Below are 23,173 nucleotides of genomic sequence, written 5' to 3' on the forward strand. Positions count from 1 at the left end.
GGCTGGGCCCTTGGGGGGCGTGTCCGCCTGGGGCGGCGTGGCGTGGCTGGGCCCTTGGGGGGCGTGTCCGCCTGGGGCGGCGTGGCGTGACTGGTCCCTTGGGGGGCGTGCCTGCCTGGGGCCGCGGGGCGTGGTTGGGCCCTTGGGGCGTGTCCACCTGGGGCGGTGGGGCGTGGCCGGGCCCTTGGGGGTGTGTCCGCCTGGGGCGGCGTGGCGTGACTGGTCCCTTGGGGGGCGTGCCTGCCTGGGGCCGCGGGGCGTGGCTGGGCCCTTGGGGGCGTGTCCGCCTGGGGCGGGCGTGGCGTGGCTGGGCCCTTGGGGGCGTGTCCGCCTGGGGCGGCGTGGCGTGGCTGGGCCTCTGGGGGGCGTGTCCACCTGGGGCGGTGAGCGTGGCTGGGCCCCTGGGGGCGTGTCCACCTGGGGCGACGGGGCGTGGCTTTGGGGTTACCGGGCGGTGCTCGCCCGACGGGCGGAAGCCGGGCTGGAGCGGCTGCCGCTGTCAGTCGGGCTGTCGAGCCGGCGCGCGCGCGGAGGCTGCTGGGAGGCTGCGGAGCCCTGGGCGGCGCGATGGCACCGGCGGCGGCGGCTCGCGGCGCGCTCCCGGGCCGGCTCCCCGTGCTGGCTTGGGGCCTGGCGCTGTGGTGCCTGTGCGGGGCGGGCCCGCTGTGGAGGTGAGCGCCGGCGCGGTGCAGAGCCGGCCGGCAGGGCTGCAGGCTGGTGGCTAGACAAGAAGGAACGGTGGTGCCCTTCTTCCTCTTTCTGAAGCCGTCCAGCTGGGGGCTGCCCCCGCCCCCGCGCGCTCTCACGCGCCCCTTAGCTCTCTCTGGGACGGACACACGGGCGGGCGAGCTCTTGGTAATCTGTCTGCTTGCTTCGGCCCTGCCAGGTTAATTTATCCCCGGACACATTTTGACTTTCCCCCACTCTTCTGCGTTAGCAGTTGAGCAGAAGAAGTTTTTCTGTGTGTACACCGCTGGAGCGGAAAAGGGAGGGCTTAGTTGCTCGCGCGAAGTACTGTGTTCCCAGAGAGTTACTGAAAACCAGCTGCATGTGTTTGTTTTTAATATTTATCTAAAGTAGGGCCCCTTCATCGGTGCGGGGCGTGGTTGCAGTGTATATAGGGGGTGTGTGCGTGTGCAAGCAAAAGTTAGTCCCTATCTAAGAGTGTGGTCTTGGAGCCCCGCTCCTCGTAGACCTGCCCCGCGCAGCACAGTTGGTACCTGTGAGCAGCTAAGATACAGAAAATAGAAAAGTACTTGGCGCAGTGAGGGTTAGTTGAAGACCTTAGACTATAGTGCTCAGTTCTCCTTTAACCAGCCTCATGGATGCAGCTGATAGAATGGTTAGGCATGGGGTTAAGGTAAGCCCCAAGGCCAGGAGAATCCCTTGTATTGGGTGAGTCTCCCTTAGCTTCCCAGTGACGTCCTCCTGGAGTATTGGAGTACTGCGAACTCTTATTAAACGGATGTACCTTCTTGTCTGATTTACGGATAGAGATGGTTTGGTTGAGTTTTATTCTAAGCCTGCTGTCTTACCTCCCCAGCTCAGTGTGACCCTTTGCAAACAAAGTTTCTGTACTGGGCATGGCCAGAGCTTTAACTTTCAGTGTGTTCCGTCTCTTCTGAGGAGAAGGCTTTCATCATCCGTGTAGGCTGTTATGGCAGTTGTCAGGATCCCAGGAGAACTACTGTAATTCTGTCCAGGGGCATACCACTGGTGACCCAATGCGTCCCAGTCGGTCCCATATCTTGAAAACTCCCCCATTGTTGCTTAAACTCTGCCTCCAACACGTGGACCCCTGGGGACAACCACACTAAAAGCTCCACAGTCCCCCTGGGAAGTCTCTGGCTTGGGAGAGCCTCCATTCACAGGCTCGTGATATAAGCAGTTTGGTCCAGGTAACGTGACAAGGCATAGAACACACACCATGCCCTAGATAACATGTAACAAGGCTGCTTCCCCGGGTTAGGTTGTGGCTAATGCACGTGACGGGGGATCATGCCCAGGCCAGACTCTAGGTAACATATCCATAGTGGTCTCTGAGGTAGCACCCCGTCGAATATGATATTGATAGTACTTTTGTGCTATTTCAGGTCATGTTTTGTCACATGGATTGGGGGGGGGAGAGGGGGTGGTGATGGAGGTGGTGGTGGTGGAGGTGGTGGAGGTGGTGGTGTAAAGTTCACAAAGACGCGAAGGGATTATGAGTCTGTATTCGTATAAACTACCTGAGCATCCTAAAAAAGGACAGCTTATTGCTCAGTTACTTTCCATCAGCAGGCCTTCCTGGCTATCCCCCTGGCCCACCTGTCCTCTTCCATTGTGTGTATAGTCTCCCTTACTCACAAGTAGTTGCCACAGTGTACATGTTCTTAGAGTGTTCTCTGCCTTCCTCTGTGGTGTGTACCTCAGGAGGTAGGGGACTGTGTTCCTGGTAGGATGTCTAGTCCCGTAGACTCTCCGTGTTGAAGGAGTGGTTGATGAGATGGGTGAACTTCTGCCACTTTAAAACATCCTTGAAAAACATGTCTTTTCACAGAGGCAGCCACGAGTGGAAAAAACTAATTCTGACCCAGCACTGGCCCCCAACAGTCTGCAAGGTGAGCGAGCACTGTTTGGACTGGCTCTTTTGATCCAGTAAACCTGTGTGAGTTGCTTTGTATGCACAAGTGTCCGCCTTGTATGTCAGGGGTATTATTAAATCTGCAGTGGCTGTAGTGTGGCTGGACCTCCTGACAGGTGAAGTGCATGTGTTGGATTGGGGGGGGGTTGGCTTAGAACACTGGACGTGCACTCCCTCTCAGTACTGGAGCCGGAAGCCGGAAACGAAGCCAGTAGGACTAGTTCTTCTTGGGAGCCTGTGTCCCCTCCTCATGCCCAGCTCCTACTAGAGGTGACAGGCCTTGGTGTCCTAGACTTACCCGTGCCCTGCTCCAATGCCTGCCTTCTTCACGTGGCGTGTTAAGTTACTTTTCTTGTTGCCGTGATGAGATACCACGACCGAGGGAACTTGTAGAAGCAAGAGGTTTTGTTTTTTTGAACTTACAGTTTCAGAGGGTTGGAGTCCATGACCGTCATGGAGGGGAGCATGGTGGCCAGGCGGCCGGCGGGCGCTGTGCAGAAGCAGTAGCTGAGTGAGTGAGTGAGAGAGAGAGAGAGAGAGAGAGAGAGAGAGAGAGAGAGAGAGAGAGAGAGAGACACCGGGAATGGCGTGGGCTTTCGAAACTTCAAAGCTCACCTCTAGCAGTAAACCTCCTAAAGCCTTACCTGAGCCTTCCCAAAGAGTCAAAGGGTGAGGCAAAGACCACTCCCTGCTAGATACAACCAGTTGGGGACTATGGGAGCCAATCTCATTCAAACTACTACACACAGCACCCCCGTCTCTCAGGAGAACACTAATTCGAGTTAGGGCCAGCCTGACCTAGTAGGGCCTCATCTTATGTGGGAGTCTGTGAGAGTCCAGCTCTGACCTGCTCCCACCTTATGGAGGGTTCTTAGGTGGAGGAGAGAGGAATGAGAAAACATGAGGTAGAAAGATAGATCTAGACGACGAGGAGGACGAGGAGACACGGGAAAGCTTCACAGGGGCCTGGGTCAATACCCAATGGCCCAGAGCTTTATTCAAAAGGGCCTTTTTATAACAATGCCAAGGGGAGAGGCAAAAGACCTCCTCCTTGCAAGATCAAAGCACACCATACAGCCAAGTGTAGCTGTGGGGGACCTGTCCCCACCTTTTACCCCCAGGGTACTCTTAAGGAGTGAGGGATAAGAGATTTAGATAGAAATACAGAGGGGAGAGAGTAAACACAGGATAGTCTTGGGAGGGCCTGGATCCTTATCCACTGGCCCGGAACTTAATTCAAAAGGGCTTTTTATAACAATGCCATGGGGTGAGGCAAAAGCCCTCCCCCTTGCTAGATACAGCCAAGTGTAGACCCTTCCAAACATCTGGTACCCAGGCCCGTGGTCCAGTCATCCTCTCATGCAGCCCTGTTGGCAAAGCAAGTGCAGCTCTCACTAGGAAACCTTTGTGGGCTCCCACATGTAGCCCCTTCCACACACCTGTAAACACGCCCTTGGCAAAATCATCTCCTTATGTCGCCCTGCTGGGTAAAACCAGCTCAGACTCTCTGACCCTGAGTGATTGGAGCTCCCACAATCTTACTTGGATTATATCCATAAAGACCCTATTTCCAAATGAGGTTATGTTCACAAGTAGGCAGTTTTGGACAGAGTTATATATCTTTGGGGGACATGGTTCTGCTTTCAATAGGCCTGCACTGATTTCTTCCCTATGTGCTGCTGAGGTCTTGTGTCTTTTCAGGCTGTCAGTACTGAGTGAGGCTCTTCTGTCCGAGTGCCGCCAGCTGGGGGTCTTGGGCTGGCTCATCCTTGTGGGTGGGTAGCTTATAAAGCTGATCCTGGAGTTTTGTGTGAAATCCAGAGTGTTTTGTCATATTGCTGACTGGGCATCAGTCTTGTTGATAGTTTTTCTGAAAGCCTGTTTGAGTTTAAAAATTGGGGACTCTTAATTCTTCAGCATACACAACGTATCCAGCGGCTTTGATGTAGTTTCACCTTCTCTTGCCAGCATGAGAGCATTCTTGCTTCTTGTCTCTCCTTGAGCACAGAGTAGTACTCGAGGGTTTTCTTCTTCATTCCCGTCTTAATTTCCTGTTGACAATGAGGTGACATTTCAGTTGTCTTTGCCAAGTCATATGCTTGACCTGGAAGCTTAGAGCAGCTCTCTTACCACACCACGCCAGTGTGGTTCCCTGGCTCTGGTGTGGGGGTTGGAGTGGGAAAGTGTGAAAGGGAGCTGTAGGGCGGGTGTGGGGGGGTGGGGGGAGTGTTTAGGTGGCTAGGACCTCATTGACTCTTCTCCGAGCAGGGGTGGCTAGACACCGTGGCTCCTGTTGCAGGACCCATGTGAAAAGAAAGCTCTGCTCCAGGCCAGCACTAGAGGAGTTGCCCTGGAGGCCCAGGACTGGTCGGGCCTGTCTGAGGACGCATGGGTATGCTGTTCCCTGGCACAGCTGCGAATGTGGGTGGAAGTGCCTTCCTGCCTTAGCTTTAGGAATTCAAAGTAGGAAATCAGTCACTAGAAAGTTGTCATTGTTGAGCAGTGTATTTCAAGCCGTGGCCCACCGTGATGAGAAGGCTCTGGCCGGGGTGTGCTGTCTCTAGCAGCAGGTGCTGCCTCTGGTTTCCCCGCTCCCCCAGTGTGATAGACAGACGTTAAGTATTCTGAGACACACTTGTCATGAACTCAAGAGGCACTGTGAGACCTAAGCGTTTGCTGACTGCGGACAAAAGCTGCCTCTTGTCTGAGTTACCGTCCTAAAAGCAGGTAGAGGCCTGACCGTGGAGCTCTGCAGAGGCCTTTCAGGACTGGTATTGCCCCTCAGTCACTGTGTACCTGCAGGAAAGGAGCTTTCCTTAAGGGTGGAATTGGGGTACTGGCTGAGGCTCAGTATATGGACTGTTGCCCCAGACTCTAGACATTCAGTAGCAGGCAGCTCTCACTAGTGACCTGTCACGTGAATGAACTGGACTCTTTAGACTGCCCATAGAAAGAGGCTGCGTGATGGGGAGATGTCTGGAGAAGAGGCGCACGATGTCTGTCTGTAGTAACTGAGTCCTAAGTGTTACATTTACCTGATTACTGTGTGTGTGTGTGTGTGTGTGTGTGTGTGTGTGTGTGTGTATGTATGTATGTATGTATCCGTGTGTATCCCAAGTTCTGTTCTGTTTCATCCAATCTGATTGCCCAAGTATGTATATTTCTATTATCATTTATTGTGGAAAAATTTCATCTTAGCCCACTTGGAGGGCCCTAAAAAGGTTTTTATTTTACTGAGATTTTTATCTCTGATTTTATCTTTATGATTGAAGTCAAGGATACACTCCTATTTTTACTCAGCTTCAAGTGTTCAGTACCTATTACTTTCCTGGTGTGTTTGGGTCTGGTTCCAGAGCAGGCTTGAGAGTCTCAGAGAATCAGGTTGTCTTACGACGCATTTGCCTCTGGTAAGTAGATTGTTCGTAGGCAAATTCACATATCCGTATCTGTGAATGTACAAAAAGGGCAAAACTAGCCGCCTGATTCTCTGTCTGCTCAGTTGCCTGAGGACTGACCTAGCATGCCCAGCCCTGAAATTTCCTCATGAGTGTGATGCTTAGAACGGACTTACACAATGCTAACACCGTATTTACCTTCTAATAGTGATGTACCTATGTCTGGTTGATGTACGTTAAAAGAAAATGGAGTTGATAAATATTTAAACAGCCAACCACTTTCCTTATCTGTTTTTTCTCTAGGAAGTTAACAGCTGCCGAGACACTCTGGATTATTGGACAATACACGGACTATGGCAAGCATCTGATGCAGTAAAACCTAAAGAAGTAGTTGGGAAAAGCTAGCTTGAGTCCAGTCACCATGATTAGACATGTCACTCTTGTTAGAAGATTATTCAGTTGACCAGATTCATATATATATTTTCATACTTTTGTGTGTGTATGAATGTTTTATCTGCATGTATGTCCATGCACCACGTGTGTACCCGGTGCTTGCAGAGGCCAGAAGTGGGCATTGCCCCTGGCATTGGAGTTACAGGCAGTTGTGCACCACCAAGCAGGTGCTGGGAATTGAACACAAGTTCTCTGGAAGAGCAGCCAGTGCTCTTAAGCACTGAGCATCTCTCCAGCCCCCCTTAGCAAAGGTAAATAAGGATCTTAGGCCCTTTCTTACTTTGTTCTTGGGACCTATTACAAATAAATATTTAAAACTAAGATGTTAGATCCATAGATAAATACAGATAATCTGTTTCACACACTTTAGGAGCGCCAGCTTCTCCACCATGTCTGCATTCTCTTTAGTAGTTCTTTAGCTGTGCATACACTTGTGGTATTGAAGTGTTTGCCACCTTCAGAGTGGACGGGGCCCATACACCTCAGAACCCTCTGCGAGGAAAGAGTTGAGACTGAACTCCGTCCAGAGCTGTTTCCTACGTTTCCTCTACTGGCAATCCAGCCTTTTGTTTCAAGCTGAACGTGTCTGACTCCATTTGCTCCTTTTTTTCTGAACAAAGTCAGACTGACCGTCTGCTCAGAACCATTCTTTGTTGACTGGCTGGTGTGGAGTGAGGAGTTCCTGACTAGCATTTCTCTTTCGTATGCAGATTTTAAGGGAAGTGCTTTCTAGTGTCATGTCAAGGCTTCCTAACCAAGGCTAATCTTTCTTCTTTTTCTTAAAATTTGGATTTCAAGGCCTGACAAAGCAGAAGATTGCAACCAATCCTGGCACTTTAACTTAAATGAGATTCAGGTACTGATCTTTTTATTGTACTTCTATTGCAAATAGAATGTTGAACTAAATGAACTTTTTCTTCAAAAGTGTACCTTCACAGTCATGTTTAAAATTACAGGCTACAGAGTGAGTTCCAGGAAAGGTGCAAAGCTACACAGAGAAACCTTGTCTCAAAAACACCAAATAATAATAATAATAATAATAATAATAATAATAATAATAATAATTACAGGATCAGGAAGGAATTCCCTAGGACTGAGGCCCTGGGTCTGTTTAGTAATTACTGCTATCTACCACAACCCCAAAAAGTCAAAAAGGAAAACAAAAACCAAAACCAAAACCACTTTTTCCTCCCTGTCCTCAGTCTGAGTGGGTGTTGAAGCAAGCTCAGGGGGCAGCAGATCCTATGCGGAGCTAGTCCTTAGCCCTGGGGCCTCCGGGTGACAGTGAGCCCTCGGTCTGTGTGGTGGTGTGGTGAGAGACAGCTCTGAGTTGGAGAGCAGGCACCTGGTACCCAGGCTGGTCGTTCTGGCCACCGATGGCATGAGTTTCTGAGCAGGAACTCTGAGCAAGGGGAAAATGGTAGGCCTCTTCAGTATCAAAGGTCCTGTAACAGAGCGGCTCATGGGGTTCTAGGTTAAGACTAAGTTGTGAGCTCATGAGATTTGAACGGAAGTGCCCCTGAGATCCTCGTGGCATATTGAACCTACCCCTACATACTCAACTTTCCTTAAGGGGCACCGACAGTTCCTGTGTTTGGTCACATGTCACGGTGCCTGGGGTGGCCTGGAGGACAGAGAGCCGCAGGTTTTGTTGTTGGGGGATGGGAAGAGCTGTCCTTTGCTGAGCGTCTGAACATGCACACGCTCCAGCTGTCATCTGAGTCATCACCGAGCGCTCACCGTGCTGTCCGAAGATTTGGGGCCAGTGACGGAGGAGAACTGCACAGACAACTTCAGGCTTCCCTTGTTTCTCCAGAATCCAGATGCCAAGTCTGTCTGTCAGGCCAGGTCCCCCAGGAAACGTGTTGAGGTGAAAGTAGCTAATGAGGCCGACTGTAGCTGACTACTGATAGTAGCCGACTGTAACTTACTAAAAGTACATTTTGGGGGGTGGGGCTGGAGAGGTGGCCCAGTGGCTCCCCCCCCCCCCCCCGAGACAGGGTTTCTGTGTGTAGCTTTGTGCCTTTCCTGGAACTCACTCTGTAGACTAGGCTGGCCTCGAACTCACAGAGATCCACCTGCCTCTGCCTCCCGAGTGCTGGGATTAAAGGCATGCGCCACCACCGCCCGGCAGCTTTTCTTACAGAGGACCCGGGTTCAATTCCCAGCACCCACATGGCCGTTCACTCCTGTCTGTAACTCCAGTTCTAGAGCTTCCTGACATCCTCACACAGACACACATGTAGGAAAGACACCAATAGACATAAAATAAAAGTGAATTATATATTTTTTAAAAAAGTTCAATTTTCTTAAAACCAAACTTACTCAGTTTCTGTAGAGATTGTAAAAAATTGCCAGTACCCACTATATTGCAAGTCATGACATTGAGGTACCAGGCAAAGTTTTCAGTTAGCAACGTTGAACCTTGGGTAAACCACATTGGAAGTGATGCTGTTGCTGCATAAAGCTTGAACCCAGCCTTGAAAAGGTGATGGGAAAGAGACCAGTGAAAATGAGGCCAACAGAAGGGGGGGGGGGTAGAGTACTTTCAGTGAGTTACCATTCCCCGAAGGAAGGGCGATCCAGAGCAGCAGGGTTGAGCTGCCCTCTGTATTGAGGGTCCGGCAGGTCTGTAGTAGCCATATCCTATAGTGTCTCTTCCAGAAAGTCCTGGTTTTCTTGTGTAGTCTTAGTGTCCAGTGTGGTGTGTCTCCAACAGGAAAGTGCCCTACTTTGGCTGTAAGTTACATCATCACCCTGGGCTCTCCCCAGAGCTCTCACGGGTGTGTGCGCGCATATGTGTGTGTGTGTGTGTGTGTGTGTGCGCGCGCGCGCGTGTGTGTACGTGTGCGTGAAGCCAGCCTGAGGGAAGTGGCAGGTGAGGGCACGTGAAAGGGACAGCAGACAGGAGGCAGACAGGGCTGTGCTTCCATGGGCAGGGAGGCTGGCCGGCGGGATCTTGACATGTGGGGAGCAGGGGAAAGCGAGGTTATCCTTTTCATGTTCCTTCATCTGCATCCTTTACACTGAGTTCTTTGTCTGATGGTTGTGTAGACCCTGAAAAAATGAGCTTGAGCCCTTTGGGCCTGGTGTTACTGCCTGCCAGGTTAAGAGGGTACATATGGGCTGCCTTACTCAAAAGCTCCTCTGGAAGGCAGGGTCTTATGTTTGTTGCACAGTCCTTTGTTTTAGAGCTGTTTCTATTTACAGGAAAACAGTGCAGAGTTCACACTGAGTGTCCCCCATGGTCACTGTCCGTCCACACTCTGATTTTCACAACTGAGCCTGTATTGATACCGTATTGTTAACCGAAGCACACAGCCTACACTAGAGTGCATATCTTGTGTTGTAGTTTTATGGGTCTTGACAAGTCAGGGAAGTACCTGGGGGAGAGGTGCCACTGCCTAAAGTCCCGTGTTCACCTGTCCCCACCTTCTCTTGTCATTTCTGATACCCAAGGTGACCATGGGTCTCCTTGTGTCTCAAGATCTGCCCTTTTCCATAATGTCTGTGGTTGGTGTTGCGCGGTACATGGCTCTGTTCCAGACTGCTGCTTTCATGCATAGCAGTACATTTAAAGTTCCTTGTTGCTGGAGGGCTTCTCTCCAGGTTCCCCAAGCCCCGCAGTCCCACAATCCACTTATAAAATAATCACTCAGACGCTTATATCACTTATAAACTGTATGGCCGTGGCAGGCTTCTTGCTAACTGTTCTTATATCTTAAATTAACCCATTTCTATAAATCTATACCTTGCCACGTGGCTGGTGGCTTACCGGCGTCTTCACATGCTGCTTGTCCTGGCGGTGGCTGCAGTGTCTCTCCCTCAGCCTTCCACTTCCCAGAATTCTCCTCTCTCCTTGTCCCACCTACTTCCTGCCTGGCCACCTACTTCCTGCCTGGTCACTAGCCATCAGTATTTTATTTATATAGAATGATATCCACAGCATTTCCCCCCCCTTTTTTTTTTTAAAAAGTAAGGTTTTAACTTTAACATGGTAAAATTACATATAGTTGAAAATTAATTAGGATAGAAAGTGCATTAGATACATCTTGGATTTACCAAAATAGGATAGATAATGGAATTATTTTCTCTGATTTGTCAAATACCTGTTTAGGTATTTATTACTTGTATATATTATATATAGTTATTGTACTTTTGTATATAGTTTTTCTTTTGTTAGTTATAACCTTTTGCTTTTTTTTTCTTTTTATTAAAATAGAAAAGGGGAAATGTGGTAGTATTCTAATTGTACTGAAATGTGATTTTGATTGTATGTTAATAAATAAAGTTGCCCGGGGGTCAGAGCTATTAGAGCCATAGCAAGAGTGTGGCGGTGGTGGCACACACCTTTAATCCCATAGATCTCTGTGTGTTCAGGGATACAGTCAGCATTGGAGACATATGCCTTTAAGACCTAGGGGGCTGTACATTCAGACAGTGACGAGGCAGTCACGTGTTTGGGTTTACAACCAATGAGAAGGCAGAACAAAATACTATAAATAGACGAACAGACAGGAAATAGGTCTCTTTCGGGAAGCTGGGACACCGCAGGCGGAAGGGTGAGATTTTAGCTCTGAGCTCTGACCTCTCGGCTTTCTCTTTTACATTGTTTCTGTGTTTCTTATTTACTAAGACGGTTGGTTACATCTATAGTTCCTCACGTGTTTCTGGGGTTCAGAGGCCATTTCTTCATCATGTCATCATTCTCTTATGTTATTTTATTGGTTTTTTTCCAAGACAGGGTTTCTCTGTGAAGCCCTGGCTGTCCTTGAACTCACAGAGATCCGCCTGCCTCTGCCACCACCGCCCAGCCTTACAGTTCTCTTCTAAGAGCTTGTGTTCTCACATGCAGCTCTTTAATGTGCAGAACAAGCACAGGATCATTGGCTCAGTTAAATGACCAGAGATTGAGTGCTTTTGTTTAGTATGTGAGTTTGTTAGGTCTTGGGTAAACTTTTTGTTTAAATCACATGTAGGACCTTTTGCTAGACATGAAGATCTACTGGCCTGATGTGATTCACCCGTCTTCTAATCGCAGCCGATTCTGGTAAGTCTGAGTTTCTGTTGGCCGTATACATTTTTAGCACAGGTGTGAAGAATTTCTAAGGGTGTTCTGGATGACAGCTTGTGGGAGGCACAGAGAACAGGTAAGACCCTGTCTCCAGAGGCTGAGCACTGCTTTTTGTCAAGAAATGACTCTGGTATGTAGCTTTGAATGCCTTTCTCCAATGGGTTAAAAATGAGGTCAGGTGGAATTTATGTTAGGAGCTTGTTTTCTAATCTATTGTTATTTTATCCATTGCTTCATTTAAAAAGTCCAGTCTCCCAAAATTTAACAAATCAAATGCTTGCATATTTAAAAATCAATCCAAATCAGACACTCAGAGAGAGAGAGAGAGAGAGAGAGAGAGAGAGAGAGAGAGAGAGAGAGAGAGAGAGAGAGAGACTGCCTTAAAGGTAGTGATCTCATGGTGACCTGGTCAGAGACAAGGTGAGAGTCTCACAGGGACAGTCTTCCTCCAGGTCAGCAGGAGCTGAACCTGGAATTAACCCAGTTGTTTGAAAAGCATTGTTTTTTTTAAAAGAAGATAAAATCAATTCAATTGAAGGTAATTTTTTTCTACATCTTCTTCCAATGTGAAAATTATTCATATTACCACTAATAATATCTTTCCAGATATCTTAATTTAGCCTAGAAATATTTCTGTGTAGAATTTTTAGGGGAATAAAAAGCTTAAGTTTGGTAAAATGCTTTAAAGCAGCAGAATGTAAATGATACCCCTTCCTGGATCATAACGTTGAGTACGACTTTTTCTTGAGTGCGTGCTATTTTAGGATTCATGAACCATAATGTGTAGGTAAACAGAACACTCAGTGAAGCTTGGGTGATGAATAGCTTACTAGATTGGATCTCAGTTGTCCCCCACACTGGATGCTTTCCCGCTGAGCTAGACTCCCAGTATTGTTAATTCTGAGAAAGCGGCTTACTAAGTTGCTCAGGATAGCCTTGAACTCACTTTGCAGCCCAGGCAAGCTTGAACTTTCAACTTAGTTTTTGAATTGAATTGAGTGGAAAGTCCTCACTTCAGACTTGAGGAGAATCCCTTATTAGAGGCTGACAGGGAATGGGCTCAGGTGGCCATGGTGACAAGCTACCCTGCCTCCTCTTTGGTCCTTGGGTAGAGTCATGCCTGGGTTGTGCCCCTCTCTGTAACTCCCTGCCTCACGCATTGGCTCTGCAGAGGACCACACACTGCTGTGCGGTGTGGCAGGTTTCACGAGAGTGACATTTCCTTCTTTCTCAGTTAATTGGTTATTATTTGAGTATATTGGGGCTTTTGTTTTGGTTGTTTTGGTTTTGGTTTTTGGTTTTTTTCCAAGGCAGGGTTTCTCTGTATAACAATCCTAGCTGTCCTCGAACTCACAGAGATCCTCCTGCCTCTGCCTCCTGAGTGCTGGGACTAAAGGTGTGTGCCACCACACCTGGAGTACGTTGTGATTGTAGAGATGCCCTGGAAGAGTTTGTGTTGGGAAACAGGACAGGAGTGAGCAGTGCTCTCTGGAGAGGGTTGGATGTTGCTGGGGCCTGGGTCTTCTGTGACAGGCTCAGTGCATGTGACAGCTCGTCCTAGAGGACTCATCTGAGCATTCTCACGGTGAATCTCACAGGAAACATGAATGGGATAAGCACGGCACTTGTGCTGCGCAGCTGGATGCCCTCAATTCCGAGAAGAAGTACTTTGGGAAGAGCCTGGATCTGTACAAGCAGCTTGACCTCAACAGGTGTGTACACATCTCACTGCAGGCTTTCTGTCATTGACCTGAGGCCAGGCCACTGGGAATGAGTGTGCAACACTCCTGCTAATAACCTGTGTGTTATGGTCCCTGAAAGTGGTGTGGTGGGCTCATTCCTGGGCAGTAATTGAGCCCCTGAAATGTTTGACCATTCTGGATTAAGACCATAGAGTGCACAGACTTAGGCTGCCTCCTGGTGCTGACTTGTCATTAATGAGTCAGCCCCTAGGAAGTGAAGACTGACAGGCATGCTATAACCTCTGAAAAAGTTGCTGCCTTAAGATCATTTCCGTAGAGACACCAAGTGTCAATAGATCTTTATATCGGTTGTAGCGCTCCTTGGACAAGTGTGAGGTGGAGGGAAAGAGTCCGTTAAGCCCTAGAATGAGCCAAATCCATGTAGATTTTTACTGCCTGCCCTGACCTCAGTTCTGAACTTGGGGAATATATTGTCACCATACCAAGGTAGTGAATATGTAAGGCAAACATGGTCTGCAAGGCTAGTGGTCTGGCCTGACCCTTTTCATCTAGACATTTCTGTTGTGCCAAGTGCATTAAGTGCTTCTTATTTGTTTATTGTTTGAACTTGTTATGTGTTTATTAGTTTCGTGTGTGTGTGTGTGTGTGTGTGCGCGCGCATGCGTGGAGGTCAGAGGACTGCTTTGTGGAGATGCTTCTCTTCGTCCACCTTCACACGGTGGGCTCTGGGGATTGAACCCAGGCTGTTGGTTTTGTGTGGCAAGTGCTTTTACCTGCGGAGCCGTCCTGCTGGCTCTTGAGTGTTTCTTATTGTGACTGAGCGTCATAAGCCAGTGAAGTCTGAGAGGGTGAGGAGGGCATCAGTGGGGAGCTCAGCCTGCAGTGGCCTGAGTGTAGATAGCCTCCAAAATGTGTGACTGAAGTCTTCGTCCTCAGGCAGGTGGTCTGTGAGTGTGGAGCTCTCAGGAGTGCAGTTAGTTCTCTTACCTCAGACCCTGGAGAGCTAGAGAGCTTGGTAGCCCCGCACCCCCATATAAGGACAGAGAAATGCAGGCTGTGAGGAATGAGAGATCACCAGACGGCAGAACTTTGATCTTCAGATTCTCCGGCTTCTAGACATGTGAGGAATAAAAGTCTGCCGAAAAGGAAGGATTTTACGGTGTCTGCACACACTGCTTTCATTTGTACAGCTTGTTCTAGTCAGAGCAGTTCTCCTTCAGATGGGAATAACCCCGAGATCCTTTGCTCATCAATCATCTTTAAGGTTCATGAGTTAAATCTGCTCACAAGATCAATAAACCTCTGTTGGTTCTCTGCACACATGCTTTGCCGCTAACACAGAAAGACTCACGATGGTGTGTCGCCGTCTCACACAGATAGTTTTCTGTGTCATTGTGATCAAAACACAGCTGGGATTTGAATCAGTTAATCTGGCAGTGGGAGAGGAGGGGCAGGTGCCTTCGGAGAGATGAAATATCCAAAGAATGCCCTGGAAGGCCTTGAAGCCACCAACCAGCAAAGCACAGGATTGAGAGGCCTTGTAACCCTTTCTGACATAAGTTGTGCAATTTGGTTATAAGACCTCTTTAGATCTTATCCCCATGATACAAAAATCATGGTTGGTCAGTGCTCAGATTTTGAAGTTCCTTTCGTCTTGTAAAAATTTGCATTATTAAAAAAAGAAAAAGGTGGACGGTGGTGTGCACCTTTAATCCCAGCACTCAAGAGGCAGAGCCAGGAGGATCTCTCTGAGTTTGAGCCTGGTCTACAGAGTGAGTTCCAGGGCAGCCAAGGCTACACAGAGAAACCCTGTCTCAAAAAAATTATTATTATTATTATTATTATTATTATTATTATTATTATTACATTATTAGGCTGGGTATGGTGGCATATGCCTTTGATCCCAGCACTTTGGAGGCAGAGGCAGGTGGATCTCTGTAAGGGTGAGCCCAGCTTGCTCTGCATAGCAAGTTCCAGGCTGACCAGGGCTACACAGTGAGACCCTGTCTCAAAACAAAACATCCACATATCTGCATTATTAAGTACATATCCTAGGAGTTGCATACCAGTGATGGTAACAGACCCCCAGCATCGTGAGTTGTGTGTATAGTTTATTTAACCTGTGGGGTTTCCTGAGAATACACTATCTCTTGCAGTAAGGATAACACCTTTGGAAACCCTGACCCCAAAAGTGTAGGTTTTTCAGAAACCTACTGGGCACTAAGAAGTCGCTATGAGGAATCCCTGCAGGAAGGTCCATCATGTACTTCTGGAGCACAGGAAGGTGGCTGTTAAAGAGAAGCTGCCCTTCCAGAAAGGCTGACAGACAGACCCACAGAGAGCTTCTGCTGCCGAGAGTGGTCCCGGCCTGGGAGCCACACACTGTGGTATGAGTTGAGGCTAACTCATCTAACCAAATAGGAAAAGAAGAATAACGATTGTCATGAGCTGGAAATGGCCTAAGTAACTCCTATTTGCAGCCTTTGAAGCCTGGTAGTTTCTTCTTGTTAGAGACACACACAGAGCTTTTACCCTTGAAACACTGCTGTCTAGACACAGCCACTCACTGGCTGTCAGCAAGTGAGCCCAGAGACCTGCTAACTGGAAGGCACTCCCAGGTGGGTAGTGCTTGCGTAAAATGTCAAAGAACAGTTATAGAAGAATGATTACTCTCTCCAGTTCCTCCAGGACAAATGGAGAATCCCTGTCTGTTTCATAAGACATAAACAAGGTATCCTAACTGTAAATGGTGCTATACATTTCATAATGTAAAGGCAGCCAGTCCGAGAAGCTGCAGAGCCGTGGGGCAGTTCTCAGAGCATGCTAGCTAGACATGGGCTAGCCCTGGGCTGTCTTCACTCAGAAGAGGACATGACACAGCGTGGCCCATCTTTCTCTTATTTCCTGGCCTCTTGCATCAGGTGGAACAGTATGTGACCACAGGTGCTGAGCAACATTTTCCAGTAATGCCATTAAAAACAGCAGTAAAAAAATCTAGTCAAAAATTGTAATAACATGTTAAGCTCAGTTTATCCAAAGCACTAAAGTTATAACTTGTAATAAATATTGTTTTGAAGTTGGAATATTTTATACTTCGTTGGAGCTCTGTGTTGATCATATACTGGCAGCCAGGGCAAGCAGTGGCACACTTACATGGATTTGTGGTGTTTCTGGGGTTTCAGGGACCTTTCCTGCTTTCCCTTGCTGCCACAGACTGATGACGAGTAGAGAGAAAGGTTGCAGCCTCAGACCCACCCCCTTGGGCCACAATCCTGAACCATCCAGGAAATTGTGGGACCACAGAGAATTCCTTTGCAGTGAGTGGTCGAGGGACTTTTACAGTGTGCCTCCAGTATTTAAGTTTGTGATGAGAAACTATAGATAGAATTCTAGGCTCGAAGCATTTAAATTCTTGGAAGATATGGCCAGCACAGTTCTTCAGGATAAGCCTGGAGTCGCATGAGACAGGGTAATCTATGGTGCAGAGCCTATGTGGACAGTTGCTTGCACAGGGTATGTTGCTGTGGATGGGGTGGTGTGGAGTATACCACGGTGCAGCTTCAGGTTCTGGACCATGCCTGTGTTGGTGGTATGTGCCCAGGGCCAGAAAAGAGGGGCTGGGAGCTGCCTCTTGGCTGTCTTGTTAGTGGGTTTATTGCTGAAGTCAGAAAAGACTCTCCTTTAAAAGCCTCTTAATTTTCACTGTGAAATCCAATGAAAAGAACAAAGTGAATGTACTGTCATAAAGCAGCTAATTTTAATTTTTTATTTCAGCATACTGCTAAAGCTTGGGATCAAGCCGTCTATCAATTACTACCAGGTGAGGCTTACTTACCTTTATCCTTCTGTCTAGAATCTAGTGTTTGTCCCTGGGGACATTCGGCAGGGTCCATTCATCTGGTGAGCCGCACCTGGGTTCTAAAGTGACCCAGCACAATCTACTTGAAATGGATTTTCCTTGAAGTGTTTGTGTTTGCGTATGAGTGTACGCTAAAGGCTGCTTAGGCCACTGACTTGGAGGCACAGATCCGTGGTTCTGCCAAGTCCTCCAGGCCTCAGCACAGGATACATTCAATGTCATGGTGTTTGAAGGGAAACAAACTGGTTTTTTATTTTTCATGTAAACTACATGACACAGGAAATAATGTCACATCTTATTGACTAAGAGGACATGTACAATGTAGATGCTTTCAATTCTGGATTATCTTTTTTTTGTTTGTTTGTTTGTTTGTTTGCCTTAGAGAGATGTCCCTCAAAAGCTTGAAATATACCTAGGCTCACAGGAGAGTTCGAAGACTGTTGCTTTAGAGCGATTCTCAGGTGGTTTGTGTTTATTGTAAGGTGTGGCTCTAAAAACAGCTCCAGAGGACCATTTGGGACAGGGATGGACACTGCAGTTACTCTGCAGTGTGTGAACTGTCTGTAGGACTGTGTGCTCCTTTTCCTGGGTGATGTGTAGCTCTCCCTCTGTGGACAGTAGGGAGTTGGACCCTGGCCCTGAGGAAGGAACTTTGGCTGCCAATTAAGTTAGACCCTTCTGGGCAACCACGGCATGAGGGTTTGTAGGGCTTCCCCAAGCTCACCTGGACTCCTGCTTAAACTGATGGGCAACGGGAGGTGGGGTGGGGTGGGGGTGTTTTTACAGTTTCACCTGGCTTGATGTTCAGAGATGGTATCCATGGTGATGGGAATGACAGCCTGCTGCCGAGCTGCCTCATACACTTGGTAAGGTGGCAGGAATACCAGACGGTGACTTGGAAAACTCCTGATCTAAGAGCATCTGACGTATCAGCAGGCTTTCAGCTTTGCATCCAACATCCAAGCCTGTGTCTGCTCATGTGCTCTATGGTGCATTGGTGCTGCTGGAGCCCTGGGAGGAACTGGTGACCAGGCATTTTCCAGAAGTTGGTGGCTGGGGTGCAGTCCACAGCTTGCATGGGTCCTGAGGTCCTTGGGTGATAGGGAGCACAGATGTAGCTGGAAGGTGAGAGCAGGTCTCTGGAGACCCTGGAGTAGAGAGTGCATGGCATGGGGACCAGGGTGGTAAGAGCCATGTCATGCTGTAAGACTTAGGCAGCACTGAGAAGTTCCTAATGAACCTGTGTCTTGAACAGTGTGCTGGTTGCCTGGTGCTGGAGACCAAGGACAAAGGGAGACGTGACCTCTAGGGAGGGCCAAGGTTGAGCCATGCGGTAGCTGCTAGACTTGGCTTTGCAGGGCGGGCCCTGGCCTCTGTGGGACTCAGTAAGGGGAAGGGTGATAGGTGCAACCAGACAGTGTGAATTCGAGGGTCAAATGAGGCAGCAGAAGGGGATAGGAGTGTCCTGTAAAACAAGTCAAAGTCCACAGCAGAGTGGACGGGGAGACGTGGGTAGAGAAGCATCTGTTAGAGGAGCCATAGCACAGAGACTGAGGACTGCAGATGTCCTCCTGGGAGGGAAGGAGAGGGAGAGGAGCGTGCTCCAGAGTGGAGCGTGATGAGGGGAAGGGGTGGTGTTGACCCAATGGTGGACGAGTTTGCAGCACACACGGTCTAATTTTGTAGTTCCTGATAGAAGGCGGGTGCTCTGAGGGACCACTTTTTTTTCCTGTGGTGGAGGCTGTGCCCCTGCAGGGAAGGGAGCTGCTGAGGTGAAGGTTTGAGGAGTTGGTAGGCCTGAGGTGAAGCTTTGGGGAATCCCAACCGTCAGTTGGCAAGGGTAGCTTTAGGGAAGGTAGCGTAGAAGAGAGAAGCTGGGCTAGGCTGGGGACAGGGAAGAATCAAGCTACTCAGTGGAGAGGACGATGAGCAGAGAGGAAACTGTTGGGGATGTTCGGACCTCCCTGGTAGAGCCTGGTAAGTTGGTAGTGGCTTGTCCTTCAGTGATGGTTCCAGGACATCCTCAAGCTTTACTCCAGGTCCTCTATGTGGGGGGTGCTCTTTAGAAATAAAAAAAATCAGTGAGTGTGTGAGCGTTCCCCTGTTGAAGTTCATTGCTAATGCTTTTATTTAATATCAGCTTGCAGATTTCAAAGATGCACTTACCAGAATCTATGGCGTGGTGCCTAAAATCCAGTGCCTTCTGCCAGAACAGGTCAGACTTGCACTTTGTCACCTGTCTCTCTCTGGAAAAGATGATTTCATTTTTCTGGTGCTTTAGTCTCCACTGTGGAGTTTCTGGGACAGAGTTACATTTGGGCATGTAACATGTATATATTCTAAGTTAAGCGTTTGTAAGTTTCCAAGATTTTTTTGTTTTGCTTTGTATGTTCACTTATTTGTTAGGTTTTGTTTTTGAGACAGGGTTTCTCTATTCTATAACTGGCTGACCTGGAACTGGCTGTATAGACCAGGCTGGCCTCCACCTTACAGAGATCACCTGCCCCTCTGTGTGCCGCCACACCTGGCAGTTTCTAAGCTTTTATGTTGCCACTCTTAATCACTTTAATTGTAGCATACTGTCTAATTTCTAGACAAAATTGTATTTTTTTCCAGCTTATAAATAAAATTGAAGCTGGGCGGTGGTGGTGCACGCCTTTAATCCCAGCACTTGGGAGGCAGAGGTAGGTGGATCTCTGTGAGTTCAAGGCCAGCCTGGTCTACAGAGCAAGATCCAGGACAGGCACCAAAACTATGCAGAGAAACCCTGTCTCGAAAAACCAAATAAATAAATAAATAAATAAATAAATAAATAAATAAAATTGAGATTCCTCTGGCTGCTGGGAACTCTTTGCCAGGGTCCCCATGTGAGCTTTGGGCACATTTGGGTCAGTGTGCATCTTTAGAGTCACTTGGTGGGTTTTTGTTTTTTTGTCTTCCAAGCTGAAAACACCTCCTCACCGCAGGCTTGCAGGCCAGCAGAGGTGAGCCATGGTGACGGTGAGGAACAGGCCTCCACCCAGGGTCCCCCCTGAGCACCAGCTCTCCTCTGTCTCTGGTCTGGAGCCCCTGCTTTTGTTATTTTCAAGCGCTGAAGTGCTGTGACCCCCAGATTGGTAATAACCCATGGTTTCTGAGTTCTGAGGTGTCTGCTGCTGTGACCCCCAGACTGGTAATAACCCATGGTTTCTGAATTCTGAGGTGTCTGCCGCTGTGACCCCCAGATTGGTAATAACCCATGGTTTCTGAATTCTGAGGTGTCTGCTGCTGTGACCCCCAGACTGGTAATAACCCATGGTTTCTGAATTCTGAGGTGTCTGCCGCTGTGACCCCCAGATTGGTAATAACCCATGGTTTCTGAGTTCTGAGTGTCTGCCGTCTTCTGTTTTAGGGAGAGAAGGTGCAGACCGTTGGTCAGATAGAGTTATGCTTCACCAAGGAGGACTTCCGTTTGCGGAACTGTACTGAGCCAGGTGAGCAGCTCTCCCCCAACCAGGACGCCTGGCCGGCCATGGGCGCTTCCACACACGGCATGATGGTCTGTGAAGATGGTCCAATCTTCTATCCTCCACCTGCAAAGACCCAACACTGAAGTTCACGTTTAGGAAATGTTGTATGTTCCACAAAGGAAGAACAAGTCACCAATTATTGCTTTCTAAAAATCCACCCAAAAGTTTCTTAAAATGCGTTTGGCTTTTTTCTTGTGTGTTAATGAGTTGATTTTGGTGCAGTCTAATTAGTAGGTGCTCCTGTGCTCTTCCAGCCAGCTGCCAGCAGCTGGTGTCAGGCCTAATTTCCTGTCCCGAAGTAGCTACATTCACACGGGTAATTCACAAGAACTTGGAAGTCTTGACACAACAATTTTTATTTTGGTCAAGCTTAAATTATTCTGTTTCTTTTTTTAAAATTTAAAAAGGTTTATTACTGTGTGTGTGTATGATTTATGACGTGTGTATGGGGTGTGAACATACCATGGAACCCATATAGAGGTCAGAGGACTGTTGCTTGATCCTAACAGCTCCCTCAGGGGTGGGGGTGAGAGAGCATGGTGTCAACAGCACAGACACCCGGAGTCAGTTGAAGGCAAACAACAAACTCGTTTATTTAATAATGGGGAAGGACTTATATTCCCTCCTCCCAGCACCCAGTCTGTGTCCCAATCTGGTGGCATTGTGTGGTCATCCTTCATTGGCTGGGCACGTTCAGGAACTCTGACAGCGCCTGTTGCTAGGTCCTCAGGCAGACTCCAGGTGGCTCATAAGGAAGTTTATTATGCACATGCCTTGGCTACTGGTCTGAACCAGTTTCCTCGACCCTATGGGCCTGTCCTATTACAATAAGACAATTTTTGGGAATCATTTTCTCCAGCATAGGTTTGGGGGATCAAACCCAGGTCATCATGTTGCAGTGAAATAACACTCCCCAGTGAGAAATCACTCTACACTCTCAGGGAATGAGGACAAAGAACATTCTTTATAAGGACACTCTTTAATAATGTGTGTGTCTGGTCTGGCAGCCTGGCTAATGCCAAGAGACTGACCATGGGCAGAAATACTTGGACGGTTTATATAGATGTTGGGCTATCACATGGCGCATACACTGCCATCTGTAAACATCCCTTAAGTCCCTGCGTGAGTTAACTTTGAGCAATTAAACACGTTTTATAGAGACAGACACTGCAAGTTTTGCCATTTTGGTGGGATAGTAGATTTACAGAGCAAGGATACTGTCATTCTACAGTACAAGGATACAGTTATTTTTGAAATAGATTAATGTTGCTCTTTGCAAGTAATTGCTACCCAGGGTCATCTGCCTGTCTGCAGAATTATGTTCTTGGTAAAAGGGCTAGGATTTCATAGGCAGCTGTTCTCCAGTGCCACAACCCTTTGAACTGAATGGCAGAGATGTTCTTTTGATAGCAAATAGGGCCTGATGACCTACTGTGTGACAAGGCTGTCCTTTTTGTTTTGTTTTGGGAGGTGGCCGTCTAAGTGAACAGATCCTAGCAGAAACATAGTCTCAGTGAGCCTAAACTTCACTTGTGTCAGAGACGCAGTTTTCCTAAAGTTTCTGACAAGTATGGCCGGTACGGCACTTTTATTTGAGTTAGGTTGGAGGCAGACTCCTTTAGTAAATTCTCCTCTTTGTAACATAATGTTTCCGAAGCAAGTGTAGTGCTCAGTCCTTTCGACATCAGCCGTTACTCCAGTCCTGATCAGTGCAGCAAGCACTTTTCCCACGGAGCCGGTGCACTGGCCCCATCCATCCTGCTGGTGTAACAGTTAGACAGTGGTGCAGGTAGAGTGGTAAAACATTTTAAATGTGCTTATCCTCAGAACAACTCTTTTCAAAAACGGCATCATTAAAGACGTCTGTGTCGATCCATGTGACTGTCTCTACCAATTAAAGGCTTTCAGACTGGCTCAGAAGACTTGATGTCTCTAGGAGACACTCCTGAAGTGCAGTGAGTTTAGCAGGATTTACCTGGTGCATGGGTCGGTAAACAGCCGTCACTGTAGGGGGGTTGCAGGACCCGGTCTCCCCGCACAGGATGTGAATTTATACGGTTGCTCTGTGACCAGGCATTATCGAGGATTTGATCAGAAGCGGTCCTTCCGCTTCTCTGTGTTAGAGGAAGGGGCTGGCCTTGCTTATTTGCTGGGATAGGGATATGGCCTTGGGGTCTTGGCCTATGCTGTGCCCCACATTACCGCAGTCCCCTCTTCCTGACCTGTGCCTTTGCCCCCCCCCCAAGGGCATATCTGTTTCTAGTGCCTCTCACTGGTGCTTCAGAGGGTGTGTTGCTCTCTGTGGGGAGGGCTCAGTCGGAAACATGGGTAAGTAAGGGGCTTGTCTCTTGTCTGGACTGACTGGCTCCTTTGGTGTCCTTTTGTGGGGGAATTGTGTGCCTTGGTCTTGTGTAGAAAAAGGTTTCTGCAGGAGGCTGTATTGTCTCTCCTCTTTACAACTGTTTTCGTGTTCTTGGAGGAGCCAGAGAGGCAGGGCTTGTAGTTTCCCCCACACTCTACCTTAGTCTGCTTCTGTTTGAAACAAGCCATCCTTCTT

General features: G+C 48.3%; 1 protein-coding gene across 1 annotated transcript; it reads left to right on the plus strand.

The window, feature by feature from the left end:
* The first annotated feature begins 528 nt into the window (after positions 1-528).
* Positions 529-21,026, plus strand: Rnaset2 (ribonuclease T2). Its single transcript, XM_028866633.2, has 9 exons — positions 529-671; positions 2,540-2,600; positions 6,322-6,374; positions 7,270-7,327; positions 11,451-11,521; positions 13,144-13,257; positions 17,023-17,068; positions 19,248-19,322; positions 20,499-21,026. The coding sequence occupies exons 1-9, from the start codon at positions 568-570 to the stop codon at positions 20,697-20,699; spliced, it is 783 nt and encodes a 260-aa protein (XP_028722466.1). The 5' UTR covers positions 529-567; the 3' UTR covers positions 20,700-21,026.
* Positions 21,027-23,173: the final 2,147 nt, after the last annotated feature.

Source organism: Peromyscus leucopus, chromosome 8a, assembly GCF_004664715.2.
Source record: "Peromyscus leucopus breed LL Stock chromosome 8a, UCI_PerLeu_2.1, whole genome shotgun sequence".
NCBI lineage: Eukaryota > Metazoa > Chordata > Mammalia > Rodentia > Cricetidae > Peromyscus > Peromyscus leucopus.